Source organism: Cebus imitator, unplaced genomic scaffold (assembly GCF_001604975.1).
Source record: "Cebus imitator isolate Cc_AM_T3 unplaced genomic scaffold, Cebus_imitator-1.0 Scaffold39, whole genome shotgun sequence".
In the NCBI taxonomy this organism is placed as follows: Eukaryota; Metazoa; Chordata; class Mammalia; order Primates; family Cebidae; genus Cebus; species Cebus imitator.
This window is the reverse complement of record NW_016107354.1, coordinates 10,751,188-10,772,072: the sequence shown is the minus strand read 5'-3', so window position 1 is coordinate 10,772,072 and position 20,885 is coordinate 10,751,188. Positions and strand designations below refer to the sequence as shown.

The window sequence follows — 20,885 nt, the reverse complement described above, 5'->3', positions numbered from 1 at the left end:
GATCTCAGCTCACTGCAGTTTCAATCGCCTATGCTCAAGCGATCCTCCCACCTCAGCCTCCTGAGTAGCTGGGACTATAGGTGAGTGCCACCACACCCAGCTACATTTTTGTATTTTAGTAGAGATGAAGCTTTGCCATGTTACTCAGGTTGGTCTTGAACTCCTGAGCTCAAGCCATCCACCCGCCTTGGCCTCCCAAAGGGCTGGAATCACAGGCATGAGCCAATGCACCCAGCCTCCTGCTCCTTTTTGTACCAGAGATTTTGGCTATAACTTTTAAAACTTCCACCGATGCGAACAAAATTTCCCTATACCTCCATCTCTTCAGAGAATGCTTCCTCCACCATCTAGTAGTATGGCCCCACATTCCAGAATGACAATTCAATGATGGATTGCATATACAATGATAGTACTGTGGCTGGCTAACTTGTGCTAGCCTAACTGACTCCATCTTAGCTGTAAACTCCATTTTAGCCTCTCCCGCCATGCCATTTCTCCCTTGGGTGCACAGCTGGGTCACGCTGTACTCAGAGCCTTGTAACCGTTGTAACCACATCCCACTGGGCAAGCACACCTGCTACTGTGAATACCTTTCCTTGTACCCCGCATGGTGATTGATTGTATGGAAAGTTCCCCTGGCTACCCCCCTTGATGAGTGTATGGAAATACTCTTAGTAACCAGCAACTATGGGAACCTCCTGCCTCCTGGTTACCAGCTTCCTCCTACTAACTTGCTTGTTCTGCTTCTGTAAAACTCCGTTTCAGCTAGACTCCCCCTCCTTTCTCTTCTAAGTTAGGTATAAAAGGAAATCACATCCCCCTCTTTGGGGCCAAGAGATTTTGAGTGTGAGCTGACTCTTGGTCGCTGGCAATAAAGGACTCGTGATTTGAACTCAGAGTATGGCACTTTCCGTTCAACTCGCTCGGTTATAGCAGTCCCATAAGATTATAATGAAGCTGAAAAATTATGATGGAGCTGAAAATGTCCTATTGGTCATAATGTTACAGCTTAGTGCATCACTCACATGTTTGTGGTGATGCCGGTATAAACAAACCTACTGAGCTGCCAATCATGTAACAGAATAGCACATACAATTATATATAGTACATAATAGTTGATAATGATAAATGACCATGTTACTGGTTTATGTCTTTACCATGCTATACTTTTTAATCATTATTGTATAGTCCTACTTATTATATTAAACAGTTAACCATGAAAATCCCCACACAGGTCCTTCAGGAGATATTCCAGAATAAGGCATTGTAACCATTGGAGATGACAGTCCCATGCATGCTATTGCCCATAAAGACCCTCAAAGGTGACAAGAGGTGGATGTGGGAGATAGTGATATTGATGATTCTGACCCTGTGTGACTAACCTAATGTGTTTGTGTTTGTCTTCATTTTTAACAAAAAAGATTAAAAAGTAAAAAAAAAATTAAAATTAAAATACGTAAAAGCTTATAGAATAAGGATATAAAGAAAATACTTTCTATAGCTGTACAATGTGTTTGCTTCTTAAGCTATATGTTATTGCAAACCAGTCAAAAAGATTTTAAAATATAAAGGTTTACAAAGTAAAAACGGTACAATAAGCTAAGTTTAATTTATTATTGAACAAAGAAAAATATTTTAATAAATTTAGTGTAGACTAAGTGTACAGTATATATATACAGCCTACCCTACCGTAGTGTACAGGAATGTCCTAGGCCTTCCCATTCACTCAACCACTCACTCACTGACTCACCCAGGGCAATTTCCAGTCCTGAAAAGTTCCAATCATGGTAAGTGCCTTATACAGGTGGACTACTCTTTATCTTTTATACCACATTTTTACTGTGTTTAGATATTGATATAATTTGGCTGTGTCCCCACCCATATGTCATTTTGAATTGTAGCTCCCATAATTCCTACACACTGTGGGAGGGACCCAGTCAGAGATAACTGAATCATGGAGCAATTCCCCCATACTGTTCTCATGGTGGTGAATAAATCTCGCAAGAACTGATGATTTTATAAAGGGCTTCCTCTCTCTGGCCTGCCACCATGTAAGGTGTGCCCTTCGCCTTCTGCCATGATTGTGAGGCCTCTTAATTTTCTTAGTAAAGCTTAAAACATTGCCCTTTATAACATAAATACCTAAAGATAAGTCTAAGAGAAAGGAAGTTTGTAATTACTGAGTTCCTATTATGTGCCAGTCAAGATAGGTAATATCACTTAATCATCACAACTATTTTATTGTATGTTTTCCTCAATAAACATTTATTAAATAACCCACACGTGTTAAGCTTTAGGGCACAAAGATGCCCGCTTGCCCAGGCCAGTGAGGGAAAGAGATTAAGGAAATTAACAAATATAGTGCAGTGTGAATAAATGCCAGGACAGAGAGTGATATTCAGGACATAGAGTAGAGGTGAAAATAGATTGCCTTCAGAGGTAAAATTTGAACCTCATTTTAAACAAGGAAAAGCCAAATAAAAATGAGGGAAAATGTAGGTCCTTCAATCTGAGGACACAACAGCTAAGAATTTACTGTGTACAAGCACTGTGCCAAGCACTTTATTTATTCCTCATCTCATTCTAATAACCTGAGGAAGCAGGTTCATAGAAGCTTGTGTAACTTCCAAGGTCACAGAAACTGCTAGGCGCTAGAGCCCAGCTTTGAATACAGGCAACTGACTCCAAAGCCCGTGCATTTAACCACTAAGCTATTTCACAGCAGGGAAGACTTGGAAAACTATGAGTAGTCTTAGTTTGACTAAGGTACAGGTTTTGTATTGGGGGAAAGGAAATGAGGCTACAGAGGCAGGTGAGAACTAAATTAGGAACGGCCTGTATATCCCACTAAGAAGTACTAATTCCATCCTCAACATAATGTGTAAGAAGGATGCATGGGGAAATCTTAAGCATGAAGTCATAAGGTAGATAGATAGATACTTAATGACAACAATTTATATGCCAGGATGTGCCCTAAGCATGTACACTCCATTTAATCTTAAATACAATCCATGGAGATAGACACAATTATTATGCCCAGATTGTAAAACTGAGGCACAGAGAGGTTAAGTGACTAGCCCAAGATGGCACACTAGCTAAGTTGTAGAAGAGCCAGGCTTCCAACCAAGCAGTCTAGCTCCAGAAACCGTGACCTTCACCACTCAGTCACCTTGTCTGCAAGTAGACTACGGACAGTCTCTCCGGCTCCAGCTATGTGCCGGATGAATTTGAGTGCATCCAGCCTGGAAAAGACAGACGACATGGGAAGATAATATTCTTCAGGCGAGAGAGCCAACTCAGAGAAATGAAGAGACTTTGACCCAGATCAGACAACATGTGCCAGAGTTGGGATTTGATTCCAAGAGTGTCAGATTCAAAAGACCTTATATTTATAATGTTTGGGGCTGTGTACTGCTAATTCAATTCCTTTAAAATTATTCCAAATTCTAAATTATCTTTATCTGCATTAATGAGATTTTATTCTCTGTACATTTCACATTCAAGTATGACCCTACTAAGTACTGTGCTTAAGCATGTCAGAAAATTATCCACAAATTGCCATGTTTCCCTATGCTCAGGAATGCACGGACTCTTCTCTGTCTAAAGGCTGTAAGAGCCTGCAAAGCATGTCACTATTTAAAGTTAATAAGCATCATCACGGTGAGCAGATCATTATGAAAATCATTATGTCTGCTCTCTTAGGAATTGCTTTTAATATGAAATTGATCTTGAAATGCAACAAAAATAAATGCTATAGATTTGTTGTGTTCTTTTTTCTTCTACTCCCTTATCTTGGTATAATTTGAGGTTTAATGAATGCTACTCATTTCTATTCAATATCTGACTTTATGGTGAAGTTCCATCCAGAGACAGGAAATGTTATACTGTAAAAGGAATGAGGTATTCTCAACATCTGGTATATAGATTCCAGCTATCTGTCTGCTTAATAAATGCTACAATACTGTATTCCACTAAAAGTCAGACTTAGGCTGCTCATCATAACAAAAAAATAATGTAAAGTACCATTTTATTTTAAGGGTGCCCTGCTGCCTCTCCAGGGATCTCCTTTGTGTGCTTAAGGGTATAAAGAGTGTGCCATATTTTTTAATTCATTTAAACCTACACTGAAAGTTTGAGAGTGGCTATAGTAGCCACTAATCACAGCTGGCTGCTGAGCACTTGAAATGTGGCTAGTCTGAACTGAGATATGTCAAACCTGTGTCTGTTACCTTTCTTAAGAAAGCTTCTAAAAATTTTTAAATCACATATGTGGTTCACATTATCTTTCAATTGAACAGTGCTGTTCCAGAGTCTTTACCTCTTAATTTCATAGCATTCACATGTTACGTACATGTGTGCATTTTGCTTTGTTTTGGTAAAAACACAGCAAGTCCTCTTCCAAGAAATTTATCACAATTTGCTTTCCTTCTACAAGTACAGTCTTCAAAGATATAACTTAAGTGAAGTTACTAAGATTCAGTTTTCTTATCTGTTAGACAAAGAGTTTGCCCTCTAGACCCCAAAGATTGTTTCCTAGATTTAACCAATCTAGGAGACTGACTCCAAATCACTCTCTGTCTCATCGATTTACATCTGCAAAGCAGCCTATATTTCAGAGGGATATGAAAAATTCCTCATCTTCACATGCACTTATTTAAGCAAAGTATTCATTTTATGGAATTTTAACATTCTACCTACAAGAAGTACACCTTAAATTAGTTCCTTATTCCTAATAAAAATCTAAAATTATAGTTAAACTGTTAATAGATATGAATAAATATTTAAATTTTTGCCATATCCTTGCCCAGTATCTTTCAGAATAAGCCACGTTTAAAAATGGCATCATTCTCCAATGAGTAGAGTGATACAAGAACACAGCTTGAGGGAATTCACATATAATTCCTCTGTTGCATGTTTAAAAAAGGACCAGTTCCTAAGTTGGGAAAAAAATGATCACTAACAACAGGAAGAGAACTGTGATATTGAGTGGGAATCAGTTAGGTAAGTAATAGAATTATGAGAGGTCCAGGGCTCAGGCTGAGTGTTATTCTATTATGTCACTAGCAGTTCCACTCAAAAGATATTTAATGATTGAGTTCCTTGCACTATTTTCAAGTGACCCATAAAGCAGTTTCTCAGTTTTTCTTAAAACTGGCAGGATCAGAGGATTAGATACAAAGCAACTGTGTTTAATTTGATTGAAGCCAGAGAGAAGTGGCGATGACATGGTTGGAAGGGATGAGTTTGCTCAACTAGTGAATTCTTTAAACTCTAGATATTCTTACTCATTTTTATGTGTAGGCCTACAAGTGATCTTTACAGTGTATCAGCCAGAATTCATTTCAGAAATACATAAAAGGTTTATTTTCCACAAACAATAATGCAGGTAATTTTATTCATGTAGCATTTTATTTACAACAGCAGTGTAGCAGAGGCTGCTAGAACCTACCAATATCTGTGTCCTCCCCTGCTTCCTGGGCACACATAGCTCTGCTTTATTGTGGGTGCGGCCATGGACTGAGTTCTGGCCAATTCAAGGCAAGCCAAAAGTGATAGGTGCTACTTTCATGATGGTCCATAAAATCTCTTGTGTTTGACCTTTTATTCTTTTCACATGTGCTGATGAAGTGGTAAGGATTCTGAAAACCAACAGGAGGTTGGAGCCACAAGATAGAAAGTGACTGTATTCCTGAATCACTGTGTGACACACAACCACACTCATCATCAGCTGTTAATGAGATGATGAGTGAAGTTTGCAGCTTATCTGTTATAGCAGCTGCCGTCATTTCCTTACCTTATACAAGCAGTTTCACATGTGTTCATCATTTTACCCTAAACATTTTCTCACTCAGGAGCTGAGGGTGAGAAAAAATTTGAAAATGCCATTATATTATTAACAGATAAGGAAATGAGTAACAATAGGTCATTTGACTGGTTAATTCTCACAGGACAAGGGGTAACACTCATGTCCTTAGAAGCAAATATCTAGCTGTCAATGAGACAATCAGGCAAAAACAATAGAAACAGACACTGAATTCAGTGGAGCCAGAAGATAGCTATATTTTAAGGGTGAAACAGAACTGAATGAACTTTACCATGAGGGTATCTAACTTTACTGCAGAAAGCAAACAGAGTGGCATGCACAGGGCTGAAATGAAAAACAACAACAACAACAAAACAAAAAAAAAAATAGAATTCTGTTTGGGATAGAAATAAGTAGAAATCTGAAAACAGGCAAGTGAGAAACACACACATTCACTGGTCAGTCCCAGTTAAACATTCCACCAATATCTGACTGAGGAAAGACTACATTTAGCACCACCCCCAAATTATGCTGAAACTTGCGCATTATTTGTAAACATTTTTCAATTTATCCTTTGTTGCCTTAAAACAGACCTGAGTTAAGACAAGCCTCTTAAAGTATCTGGACCAAGCAGACCCAGTAACAGCACTTGGCCTATGCCTAGGCTAGTTTACATAGTATAATGGTCATTAACAGGTAACATCTATTTAAGCTAACCTTGCCTTACAATATGGCATCCAACCACGTGAAATAGTTCTTTGGCTCTACTTAAATACTCTGCCCATAACCTGAGTTGATATTGACATATCAAGTAGAACTGGCTGCCATTCTATAATAGTAGCAGCTGTTAAATACTGTAAATATTTTTGCAAATGACTGCTACCCAAAACAGATCATAATCCAGTAGATAACCTACATATTGACAATGAAATCTTTCAACAATGTTTCCTAAACTCTCCTGGTCCATTGAGAATTGTTACTAAGGAAAGGAAAACAATCTTACTCTGATTGCTTGAGAGAAAGTCAATGTTTGGTAACCTGTTCTAAAATAAAATTGAACGATATATGTATATGGCTTTGCTAATCTTATGGGTCATTTCAGATGTGACAATTATGGTTAACAAACATCTATGTAACTAAGCAAAGTGCAGCCTGGAGATGCACTCAAAAGAATCAGCACTTGTCTAAGTGTCAGATTTCCACTCCCTCTGAGATACAAGCTGATCTGGTTTAACATGTTTCCCTTAAGCCTCTAGGGATATAGTTACTATCTACTGGGCTGCAAACTTTAAAAGGTAAGCACTGATTTGGTAAGTGATGGAAAGTGTGTTAAGTGCATTCAAGAGACTCTGTTTTTGTCCACTAGAAAGGCACTTGAAAGAAAGGAATATTAAAGGCCAGGAGGAGGCTATATCAAGGTCCACCTTGTTAAGCCAAAAGATCACAATCAATACATTGTATCTTGTGCCACATAAGTTCCTTTGCCTTGGTCCAATCTTATTAATGCACTATTGCTGGGTTCAAGACTGCAAATACAGCTTCTGTGTCTACCTGCAGTTGTTTATCAAACTGATAAACATAAATGTCTCTAGATAACTTATATGAGATCATTAGTTTTATTTTCTAGTTTGAGACACATTTTTCAAAGAAAACATGATCAGAACTTTAAGCATAATAATCTTCTCTGGGCCTAAACACTCTTCTTTGTCTTAGAACTAAATAGAACTTATTATAAAGCTCCCCCTCTCCCTTCAGGATTATAACTAATACTCCCACATCTAAATTTAGTATCAGTGCTTGTTGGTAAGCATTTTTATGACAGAGATTTTGCAAAGCAATTTGAAGTTATTTTAACATTGCTTATACTGCAGTTAATAATCATGTTAACAGTACTATCAGTCTACTTTTACAAACAATATGAACAGTACATCTAAAATGGGTAGCATCTATGAGGGTGGAATAGTGAGGGTAAGAGAAGGTCCTTATCATTTATCTTCTCCAGACTTCAGGAGGGAATGGTAATGGAATGATTGCTTTAAATCTATTTGTTTTATTACCCAAGTAATAGCTTTTGACCTTTTGGGGAGGAATGTCTATGGGGCAAGTATGACGAAGATTGGTTCATGTTTGCCAGAGACCCTGATTCCAGAAAGGCACAAACCATTTCTTTACTTGGACCTCCCATACTCAGGTGTAGGGAAATCTCCATTTCTACATCATCAGTAGAGCAAATATCTCACAGTTCTCTGCATCCCCGGTTCCACCTTCTCCTCCTACAACTAAGAAGTGAGAAGAAGCCAGCCCTGCAGTGGGGTCTGATGGTCTCAGAGAACAAAGAACCACCTATCTTGGTTCACTTGATTCAAGAGAACCAAGATAGATGTGGGACTGTGATTCCCACGCTGTCCTGTATCTATCACCTACGGAATCAAATGTGTAGAAGTGGAGAAAAGAGTAATGATACCTCATACCTCCAAAAAGCAGTGGTAGGGTACTATTCCATTTTTCTGGAACAAAGTGATCCTGATTTTATTTATGATTCAGAGTTAAATGACCTACAAAGAAATTTATTCCATGCTGTTTCAGGCTACATATTAGAATACTGACCTGTGTCTCACAAATGTTTCCCACTGGTCACAGTTAGGCCAGGACACATACGAAAACACAATGTCCTATTCAAGAGTACATGCCACACATGGGTGGGAAGATGTATATGGCAGTATCTTGGATTACAAAGATTGAGTTATTCATTTTTATTTTTTCCAATAAATATATATTGAGATGATCCATCTCTGTTGTAGGTATGATGGGAAATATAGTAATATATACAACATATATGTCAGAAAGGCAATTAGAACATTCAATAAGGACAGAAAATTACTATCATATGTACAAATATGTGTGTAGTATATACATAATGTTTATGAAATACTACAGAGCAAGAACCACCATAGGTTCTAAGAGAAAAGTAATGATACCAATAAAGATGGTAAGAAGAAAAATGTCATTGGATCTGTAATTATGGTAACAATAATATTGACAATTGCTAACGTCTACTGAGAAACTACTGTGTTCCAAACACTAAGCTATGTACTATAAGTGTATTATCTCATTTAATTTTTAAAGTCGCACAAAGTAGTACCCTTAGAGTTCTCCCTTAAAAATAAAGAAACTGAGGTTTAGATACATAAACTTATATGTTAAAATTTGTTCTTTTATAGTCACCTTTAACAGGTGAAGATTACTGAATTTTAGAAAATTTCAGTTACTTGCTCAAGGTCACATAGCTAGTAAACAGAAGTACCTGAATTTGAACCCAACGTTTCTTCCTCCCAAGTCCATGCACCTAATGGTTATAACAGAAACAGAATTCTCTTTGTATCAGCAGCAGCTCTTACAACAACCTCTTCAGTCTTCCATCTTAGTTAAGAATTGGGTCTTCTGCTGCCCACCTAGGCAGAGGCTATATTTTTCTTTATAATTCTTTGAAACTCAGAAAAAGAGGTGATACTTTTTGTTTCCCATTTTCATTTCGAGACTAGATCCCTTTTCTCCAGCAAAGCCCCTTTCTCCTACGAAGCTCATTTTGCCACTTCCCCCTACCTGTCCCTCTCCACTACAATCTCTCATTTATTAAAGTGTTTCTTCTCTGGTCATCCTTATCAGTGATTTCAACATCAATCCTAACCTCATTCTTCAATATATGACTGCATTTTATATTTTATTGAGAAAATAGAAGTTATCATATTTTCACCATCAATTCCACAGCCTCCAAAATTCTACATCTAGCTCTTTTTAGGGCAATATTCCATGGAGAGATGATCATGGGTTAAACTGAGACAAAGTTATGGACATGATAAGAAATAGTTGTATTTGAGATATTGTGAAGGGAGAGATGATAGACTTGTTGATGGGTTGATAACAAATCTGAGAGAGAGAAATCAAGGAAAATGCTTAGATTGCTTTATCTGAGCAACCTGGTGAATGGTAATCCCATCGTCTAAGATGGGAAAGAAGTAGAAATGAGAAATCTGCTATGTGAAGAATGTACCAAGGATCCTGTTTGGCTGTGCTAGGTTTGAAATACCTGTAATGGATCCAAGTGGACATTTCAAGTAGATGACTGAAGATGTGACTCTGGAGAAATCAGGGAAGAGGTTGGGGTTGAAGATATAAATTTAGTAGTCATTAGCATATAGATGGTATTTAAACCCATTATATTTGGACACAATTAGCTAGGCAAGGAAAAAGAGAAAGGAAATGTTGAGCCAGTACAGCATTTACTGACTACAAAGAAGAATCCATCAAATAATCAAAGGAGGTACCTGAGATAGGAGGAAACCCAGCAGAATATGAGCATCTCTGAAATAAAATGTTTACAGAATAAGGAAGGATTGATGATTTTAAATGCTTCAGAGAGGTTTAGCTCCATTTAGACTATATCCTGATCATTAGACTACCTTTGTCTTTTTCTAATTAGATAACCAGAGCCTAGCATAGTGCCTTGCCCATCTTAAGTAAACAATAAATATTTGTTCAATAATTTCTATGATGATTGCCTTGATTTATAAATTAATTCCAGCAAGCCAAAAAATTAATGATATTATAGATGGGCACTCTAAGAAGAGAAAAAAGATTGAATTATAAAACTAAAGAGAATAGGTACATGTAAGAAAAAAAGATTCATTCAGTTTTGTGGAAAGGGAGTACTTGAAAATATATCTAGAACCATGTTTAAGAGTTCTACTATAAAGAGCCTTCGGTATCTCAGAATGTTGATCATCCCAAAGAGATTTAATCAGAAAATTGAGTGCCTGGGGTACTACTATACAAAACTAAAGTAACAAGGAGAAATACAGAAAATGTGTGTTGCTTCTTTCTACCTTGATAATATTATTTCAGATCCTATAGGGAGTTGCCCAATTTGAATGTTCTGCAGAATGAGCAGGGTGGGTCAGCCATAGTCCTGTGCCTTGCCCTCCTGGGGACTAATTTCAGGATCCCATGGACAAGAAATATATTAATAGCTGAGGGCTGAATCATAATGTATCTCAGGAAAAGGGATAAAAAGCTATAATAAATATTTGGCCAATATATCAGTAAAAATCAGCCCATAGATATTTTACAGATTTGAAGGATGTGAACCAGCCAATCTACAGTCCCAAAGTCACGCTGTAAAACTTTGTTTACACTGGCTTTTCTTTGTTTACACTTGCCTTCTTAAAAGGCAAATTATAGGCAAAAGTATGTTTCTCCCAAGTGGCTGGCAGGCCTTCTTTTATTTCTTAACGTGTGTTTAGTAACTTGTAATGTCTCCCTTGTTGCCTTGGCTGTCCAGTGTATTCAGTACCACCCAGCTCTAAACCTAGATCATAATATAATTGCAGAATAACTGAATGAGTCTAAAAAGGTCAATAAAGAATATTTTAAAATAGACATTATGCAAAAAGGAAGCTACACTTCTCCTGCTTATTGCCTCTCAAAATAGGCCAAAGGATTTGATTATTTCTGATATAATTATATTCAGTGTCTATTGGACATTCAATATTTATAGGCATTAAACATAAAATAGAATAAATGTTGTGTATGCAACAGACAATGTCCTTGAATTTAAATAGCAGGTCCACTGATGATTTTCCAAAACATTAAAATACATATTACACAAGAATTTACTTCATGATTTTAATTTTTCTTTGATTTTTCAGAATAGTGGTATAGATTCCATAGTAATTAATACATCAAGCTACAAGAGTAGAGTTGATTTACATCAAATCAACTGGCCAATTCTCATTTTGCATCTATATATTTATTGAGTACCCATTATGCACGCGGTTTTATGTGGCAAAGGCTAAAATATAAATAGCTAAATTTAACAAGCCATAATACATTGAATACTAGAAGCAAAATCGAGAGGACAAACAATTAATTCTGACTCAGAAGATCAAGGAAAAATGGGACTTGAGCTGGACTGTAAGGGATGAATAGGATTTCAATTGGAATAAGAGGAGGATCAAATTAAGTACTCCATAAAATAAATGATCCCAAGGAGAGGGAAAGTGTCCAGGAACTCATTCATTGGGCCTAGTCTTTTGGGAGAATGATTAGTTCACTCTCAGATGTGACTGGCAAGGTAATGGGAAAAGATGATACCATAAGAGATGAGGTTCAAACTATCCATACGGAACCACATGTCACAGGGCCTTGAGTGCCTTGCTAATAAGTTTAGACTTTATTCAAAGAAAATAGATTAAGAGAAAAAATATGTATTTTTTTCCCATCATTCTATACCTATTTAAGCATGACATTAAGGTTCTGCATACCTTGACAAACGAATTCTTACCACTATATGTTAAACATGTATCCCTGTGTTAAGAGCACTTTGTGATAACTGATGAAACTTAACTAAGAAGGGATTTTTGTCAACCACATTTATATCAGTCTTGTCTTTAGGCTTATCATTTATGATCAAATCATCTAAATAGTTCTAAAGAAATTTAAAATTCAAATTCCTTACAGTAATATCACCTGGTTCAATTATTTCAATATGACTCTGAAGAGAAGCTTAAACAGTACCAAAGGTACACCTCCCCAGACATCAACCTCTATAGGTGGGAAATTTTAACTGGCACTCATTGCAATGAGCATAGTCCACATTTGCTGCAAAGATTCTTCTGATTGATTGAGTCTGACCCTAAGTCACCTCTAATTTACCTGCTTTCTGACTTTATAAATCAATCCTATGTGAGGTACAGTCTCAAACCCTTTCTTAAACTGTTATGAAATTGCTCTATAACCAGAAGAGCACTCTTAGAAATATGCTCACAATCCTTCCCTGGTTTTCAATATGAATGTGTTTCTTACAAACGGGCCTGGCCCTAACTGAGTCAAACCCTCCCCTAATATCAGACAGTCTTGCCTCTCATCATTCTTTCCAATATTTTGTCTAAATAAAGGCACCTAAGGGCAGAATTTTAAATTGGCACCTTCCCGAATTCTTCCTCATTACATTAATCATGTTTCAAAACTATGTCTAGAGTGCTGTTAAGTACTTTTGCCAAAGGCTTGCTATTTCTCTTTCTTCTTCAAACTCCCCAAATTTCATATTCTCTGATTCACAGCCCAGTAGTTTATAAAGTTTATTATCCTTTGTGATACCTTACTAGAACAACTTAACTTTCTATTCTCCCTTTCCCTCTTCCTTTCTCTCATACTGCCTGTGAGCCTCTGGAAAACAACTTTGTACATGTGAGATGTTTATTTGACTTATTTAATTCAGGATTGTGTTTACATCTTTAGCATGATCTGTCACATTAATCTTTCTGTCTGTATCAAACCTCTGGCCTTCTGTTTCTGGCTTTCTGTGTTTTCCTTGTACACAGTTTATCACCAGCTCATCAAACAGAAATTTCCAGGAAGCAGCTTGTCTGCACATGTACTCAATGCAAACATACTCATAATGAATGGCCTCAGAGCACTACAGGATTCTAAAGAGCCTTAAAATAAAGATTTCATCTCTATTCCTGGAGTTTCTACGGTGAACTGAATTTTATTGTAGCGATTTTCTTTGAAAAGCAGTCAACATTAAAGTGGGTTAGACGATTTCTTGAGAGAAGGAAAGATACTTGACTCTACTTCCTTGTCCTAGACCCAATCATGGTGCACGGGTCAGGGAGTGAGAAACCCCAAAGTGAGTGGGCCACATGAGTATACCAAGTGGCAAGATGGGCCTGAAGCTCCTATAGGGCCAGCATTCACCCCAAAAATATTCCCAAGGCTAAGGGAGCAATATTAAATAGCAAATACAAAACTTCATGACAGGAGAAGAGAGAGATCATGGGAAAAATTTGAAGCTTTGTATTTTAGTATCTTTAATTAACAAGTTTTTCCTGCTTTTTGAACAAGGAGCCTATGCTTGCATTTTTCTCTGGGTTCTGCAAATTACATAGCCAGTTTCCCAGTGGATTTCTATTACTTGCAACCAAAGGAATCCTAACTAGTGCATATGCTTTTCACATAGCTCTGTATTTTCAGTAATTCTTTATAAGCCTCTTTCACATGCGATAATACCATTTTGTAAATATTCTGTTGGGTTGGAAAAATTTGTTAAAATCTTTCTCCAACACTAAATGGTGAAATCCCTGGGGCCTTGTCTTATTTGTTTTTGCTCTTTTGGTACCCAGACACAGAATTCATACTTACTGTATATTTTATCAGTCATTAAGATAAGAATGCTTTCAAAGATCACCACAACCTATCCACAGCTAATGACAGATAAGAGAGATGACTTAGTCTATCGGCTACATGTTGACAACTGCCTAGTTAAAGCTCACTTTCTGTTTTGTCATTAATGCAGGACTGGGAAAGCAGATAAACACTCTGCTGCAGATAAGCCTAACCCTCATGTCAGGTGATGCAAATCTGACTTCAAACTCTTTGCAAGTGTTTTGTCCATTTAAACTCAAATGCCAAATATCGAGCAAAACAAGTTGCATAGTTACAGAACAACTTTAGTCTATTTATTAAATATGTAATTTCTTAAAAAAAACTCTAGATTGTCATTGTGCACTCTCTTTCCTTTCTGTTTTCTCTTTAGTTTCTAGTTAGAATATAATGTGTGTGACAGATTAAATGATGAATAGCCAAGGGAGGAAGAGGAAAGAAAAAGAGAAGAAAAAGGGGGAGGAAAAATGAGGAAAGAGAGGGAACAAACTAAAAGCAGTTCCAGTAGTTGAGTTAAATCAGATTCAACTGTGTCTTACTCAAAATTTACTTGTGAAATAGAATAATGGCATCAACTTCTCAAGGTTATGGTGGGAATTAAATGAGATAATATATACAAACACATATATCAAGGTGTCTCGCACACACTTAGCAAGAGTTTTTGTAGCTGAACAAGTATTTTCCATCCAAAAGAAGAAAAGAGGCCTTACATAGGCATCAACCACCATGGAAGCCCATCTGAGAGAATTCAAACCAATTAGAAACTGCTGCCTTGTGTAATGCTTACTAAAAGGCATGTTAACTGTTTACTTCTATCAATATTTAGTCAAGTCTATGAACAAGACCATGTCTATCTAGAAAAGCTTTTCTATATTTAACACTTAAAAAGATTTAGTTCTGCCAAGAGCAGTGGCTCATGCTTGTAATCCCAACACTTTGGGAGGCTGAGGCAAGCAAATCACTTGAGGTCAGGAGTTGGAAAACAGCCTGGCCAACATGGTGAAACCCGTCTTTATTAAAAATACAAAAATTAGCTGGGTGTGGTGGTGCACATCTGCAGTCCCAGCTACTCAGGAGACTGAGGCAGGATAATCGCATGAAGCCGAGAGGTGGAGGTTGCAGTGAGCTGATATCAAACCACTGCACTCCAGTCTGGATGACAGAGCAAGACTCTGTCTCAAAAAAACAAAAAGTCTTAGTTCAAGTTGTCTGGTTATTCTTGTCCAATTCCCGCTGTAAATGTTTCAGTTACAGGTGGCAAAGTTAACTATAAAATGTGTACCCTGAAATTGAGACACAAATTTGGGTACTTCAGGCAGAAAGCCATAAACTGCCATCCTCTTCCTTCTTCCTTATTATAACACTAATAATAGTCTTTAGTTTGTACAGCATTTAATAGTTTCAAACATTCAATATATATTTCCTTAGTGATTCTATGCAGTAATACTGTTTGACAAGCAGGAAAAGTGATACTAACCAAAAAAAAAAAATTTTTTTTTTTTTGAGATGGAGTCTTGCTCTGTCCCCCAGGCTGGAGTGCAGTGGCATGATCTCAGCTCATTGCAACCTCCCCCTCCTGGGTTCAAGCGATTCTCCTGCCTCAGCCTCTTGAATAGCTAGGATTACAGCCATGTGCCACCATGCCCAGCTCATTTTTGTATTTTCTTTTAATAGAGATGGGGTTTCACCACATTGGCCAGGCTGGTCTGGAACTCCTGACCTCAGGTGATCCGCCTCCCTCGGCCTCCTAAAGTGCTGGGATTACAGGCATGAACCACCACACCTGGCCCTAACCAAATTTTAATATATAAAAACATAAAAGTTACAATTCACCACTAATAAAAGCAGGTGTAGAGTACCGGTAGTTAAAGCAGCTGTAAAGAGCACAAGCTCTTTGTCCAATTGTTCAGTTCCACCATATTGCCTTCCCATGCCGCATTTATGAAACACAAGACTTTTCCTTACTGAGGTCAGCATAATTGATTATGAGAATCACTTTAAGAAAATTATTTTCCCTAATTCATAACTTACAAAGCAAGATATGTTCCCCCTCACAGTCGGTGGACACCAGGCACATTATTTGAACTCGTATTTTTTCACAGCTGGACTTACAAAATTCCAGGAAGGTGAAACCATCACTTATCACAATGGCAAGAGAGAACTTAGCAAATACAAACTCACTGGACAAGGGCAATTAATATTATTTTATGAGGTAACATAATTCTGGAAAAAGTGCGTTAAAGTCCCTATGTTGCTCCTCAGATTTATAGCACCAGCATGCAGGTACCAGCAGTGGGCTTGATAATCCATGGAATTATATTAACGTTTCTGTTTCCTCGTTTTCCTTTGGAAATATCCTCAGACTTTTAAAAAAGCTGAGCACTAGTTTATTCACTTCATGGTACTTTAGAAAAAATACACACAAATATTCATGTATAAAAGACCACTGGAATAAATGAACTAATATGGAATTCACAGCAATAAGTGAATTTTCTTCTTTCACACACCCATAGGTAATAAGATGACTAGTTTGCACATTTCCAGTCTTTATGCATTTACGTAAATATGTATATAGATATTTATAAATATTAACTTAGATATTTGATGACACTATATCCTATATTTTTCTGAACTTGATTTTATTTCTTTTTCTTTTTTTCTCAAAAATATGTCTTGGGTATCTTTCAATGCGATGTGCATGTGTATGTATGCATCTGTGTGTGTGCATGTGTGTAAATACAAACATTTAGAGTTTTAAACCACTGCATTCTACTCTACAAAATGCATATGCCAAAATAAATGTAATCACTCCATGACTGATGGATATTTTGGTTGTTTCCAGTTTTCAGTGAAGCTAAACAATGCTGCGAAGAAACACTCTACGTACATTTTCCCCTCTTCATGAGCCTGTGCTCTTTAGAATAAATTTCAAGACGTAAAATTGATGGAATCAATAGAATACCTACTTTGAGTATTGATAAATTTAGTCAAATTGCTGTTAAAAAATAAGAGTTTTACCAATTTTCACTCACAGTCATGTATTAGGCTTTCTGCTTGCCTCACCTTAAGCAACACAGAATAAAATCAATGTTTTTAAACTCTTCCCCAATCCAGTCCATAAATATGGTGAGTTAATCATTGTAAATTATTTTTCACTGATTACTAGCATTTCATCCCTGCAGAGGAATACTGATAATGTGTTTACTTGTCTTTGGGCAAGTTACCTAACCTCTCTGTGTCTCAATCTTATTGCTTCTAAAATGAGGATGATGATAATACCTACCTCATAGGATGTTTTTCATTTTCTTGTTCCTGTTGCCTATGTTTTTCATTGTGATTGTGCCTTTCGTCTTTGATGATTTGGTGAGTTAACACATAGTAAACAAGCACCTATTGTGTGCAAGGGACGAGTCTAAACACCAGGGACAGCAGGGGGACAAGATCAAGTCTTCACTGTCATGAAGCTTACATCCTAGTAGGGAGGCAGATAACACAGAGACAAGCAAACACATAAACGTGTAATGTTCTGTCAGGTTGTGTTTGTGAAGGAAAAAACCAAGCATGGTACGGGCTAAGAGGTACTAAGCTTGCTGTTTTAGATAGGGTGGTCAAAGAACGTTTCTGTGATGAGGGGATATTTGAGTATAGACATGAAAGACATGAGCACTGAGGCTGAGACAACAGCAATGCTGAAGGAGTAACAGGGACCCAGTAGGCTGAGGTAAAGGGATTGAGGGTGAGAGGAAAGAGAGGTGTCAGCTGTGAGAAGCCAGGGACCAGATGCTGAATGCCCTCATAACCCAGAAGGAGGAATTTTAATTTATTCTAAATGCTAAGGGAAGCCAGAGCACTGGCTTCTGGATTGATAAACTGCTCTCAGACAGTGAGAGAGGCTACAACTGTAACTTTCCTACACAAGCAGATATCTCAAGTGTGAACAGAAACAGGGACTACTTGCCCTCTGAGGAAAGCTCAGGAAATAAGAGCCAGTGTCCACAATTGAAGCTTCCCTCCCAAACTCAGGCCAAGAGGCAAAGCTAAACAGAGCCATTGAGTTGTGTAACTGCGACCCTGACCCACACCTACACCTTTTTCTTTCAACTCAAAAGCTAAACCTGAAGCATTTTTCTTTTTCTCTGATGCACAGAACCCTTGCTAGTTGATAAACCAGGAGCAGCAAACTCCGATACATGAGTGCCGAGAGCCCAGGCAAAATGGGGGCTCACAGCTCTCCCCTAAGGTGGCAAGCCTACCTTTGCAGATGGTCCCGTTCCCCACGTAACCCGGTTTGCAGGTGCAGCTGTGTCCCTGGACAGTGTTGGTACAGATGGCATTCTCGTCACAGTTGTGCTGGCCACTGCCACATTCATCGTGCTCTGTTTCCAGGGTGAGAAAAAAAGAGAAACACCTTTTCATAAGTTGGAATTACTGGCATTGGGAAACTTAGCTGGAATTCACCAAGTAAGAATCACGGTGACTACGACTTGTTAGTACCTTACCATGTGCCTGAAAGTTTCTGTTGAAATTTAAACTCTGAACTAAAGATATTATTATCCCTACATTGCAAGTAAAGAAACAGTGTCAGAGAAGTCACACAAGTTACACACATCACAGGATTGCTAAGTGCTGCCCTAAGGCCATTGTTTCTTCCACTTTCTAAAAAGCTTTTCACACAGATCGCAAGGTAATGTTTCTCAATAGGGGGAATTTTGCACTGCCTCACCCTACAAACATATATGTCACAGGGTATTTTGGGTTGCCATGATTCAGAACAGAAAGTGATACGGAAATCTAGGGAATAAAGGCCAGGAATGCTGCTAACCATTGCACAATGCGCAGGAGAGCTCAAAACAACTAGCCAGCCTACAATGTCCACAATGCTGAAAAATGTCCACAATGAGAAACATTCCATTCAGGTTTAAAAAAAAAAAAAAAAAAANAAAAAAAAAAAAAAAAAAAGAAAGAAAGACAAAGGAGGAAAAATAACTTCTTATATGAGAGATTCCATGGCTTTAAACTGCAGAGGAAGGCCAGTGAATATAGCCTAGCAAAGGAGAATTTCCCAACAAAATTTTCAAAGGAGTATCAGTGGTCACAGGAAAGGCTGGTGAGCAGAGGATTGTGCTGAGAATAGGAAACGGATTTACTCTGAGGCCTCTGTTTAAGAGCCTTCAGCAGTGTGACTCTAATTCTCCACACAGCCCGCTTTCACAGGTTCAGAATCTAACCTCTGGGTAGCTTCCTGCCATGCACTGATATGGTTATATATATTCAAATAGCTGTGGCATCCTTAATCCATAAGGCCTAGAGGGAACCCAACCTGACCTGACAAAACAGATGAAAAGATTCCAAGTTAGAAACTAAGGTTTCATAATAACCATAATTTCCTCCCATACTCAGTAAGTTTATAGAGTTATTCAAATAACTATTCTATAAACAAACAATATACCAAAGTTTATGCCCTTTATTCCTTGTAACATCTGCTAGTATAACTTCTCACAAATTTTAAGAAGAAAAATCCAGTAGGACTATTCAAATAATAAAAAAAAGTTGTAAAACAAGAATGGAAACTCCAGCTATAAATCTCAAGGAAATAACACTAATTGGAGCAAAACAAAATATTCAACATAGTTTGGTAAGTGACTTGTTCAACCAATGTACTAATCAGCTGAAATATTATCCGTCTTCATTACCTTTTAATTTCCTAACAAGGGCCCAGTAATGAGAAAGGTTAAATTCTGAAAAATAGAACTGTTTTCATCATACACACACAATAAAGGTAGGACACACACATACATCTGATTCTTGATTTAACACCTGGGATATTTTCCAAATAAATTTTTTCTTTAGGCCTTAAAACCAACCCAAACCATCAGTGAGAAATGTGCACAGGTCACACAGCAGTGAGAAAAGAAGGTAAGATTTATGAGGACACACTTCTAGTCTGTGCTTATGGCTTATGTCAACTCCAGCACACTCCAGAAATAGTATGCCCTTGTGCATGTCTCCTCGAATTTACAAACCTATCAACTACCTAGTATGTGCAGGTGCAATACCAGACAATGTTGGAACCATTAAAAAGTCTAAGAATTCAGAGTTATACTCCAACAGTTTTCAGTCTTCCTCCTTAAATTCATTTAATAAATAATTATTATGGTCTGTAATGGGAATACAAAGATGAGTAGATATGGTCCCTGCTACCCTGAACAGTTTAATATAGGTAACTAATTGGAACACAGAAGAGCAGTGATAAGAGTTATAAGTAGTTGACCTTATATTTTATCATTACAAATATTTGAGAATGAAAGGGTGCTCTGCTAATAATTATACTGGAATAACAAGCATAGCTCAGAATGACCCAGGCAAACTAGCACGTGTGGTCATGCCAGATAAGAGGAATAAAGATAAACTAGACTGAGTTCATTGGAGGGAAGAAACTCCTTCTAAAGGAAAGAAGAGAAAAGTCCTCTTGCAAGAGGTAATATTTGAAATAATCTTTCACGATTGCTCAAGGTTTCTCAATTAGAGTTGCTCATGCAGGCTCAAGTATGGAGAAAGGTATGGTTCTGCGCAGCATTCTAAAAGCCTGATCCATCCTTTACCTACCGTGTCTCATCTTCCAATATTCTTGAAGAAAATCTTTTTTTCTAATGAGGTGGCATCATTGCTGTCCTGCACATATATCAGTTTGTTCCTTTCTCTCTAGTTTTTCATGTTGTTTCCTTGACCCACAATACTTTCTCACAATATAGTTGGCTTATCTGCCTTTGCCTGGCTTTAAGCACCACTCTAAACCCATACTCTCACCATGATCATGAAGTCTTACACACTTTTTCTCCAGACCATGAATTTCATCTACCTT

General features: G+C 37.5%; 1 protein-coding gene across 3 annotated transcripts in view; it reads right to left on the bottom strand.

The window, feature by feature from the left end:
* Nucleotides 1–20,885, bottom strand: part of NELL1 (neural EGFL like 1) — an 888,103-nt gene that overhangs the window by 316,817 nt on the left and 550,401 nt on the right. For all 3 annotated transcript variants that reach the window (XM_017525920.2, XM_017525921.2, XM_037737557.1), the window contains one exon: nucleotides 18,277–18,399. In XM_017525920.2, coding sequence (XP_017381409.1) covers nucleotides 18,277–18,399 — 123 coding nt within the window. The remainder of the gene's footprint in view (nucleotides 1–18,276; nucleotides 18,400–20,885) is intronic.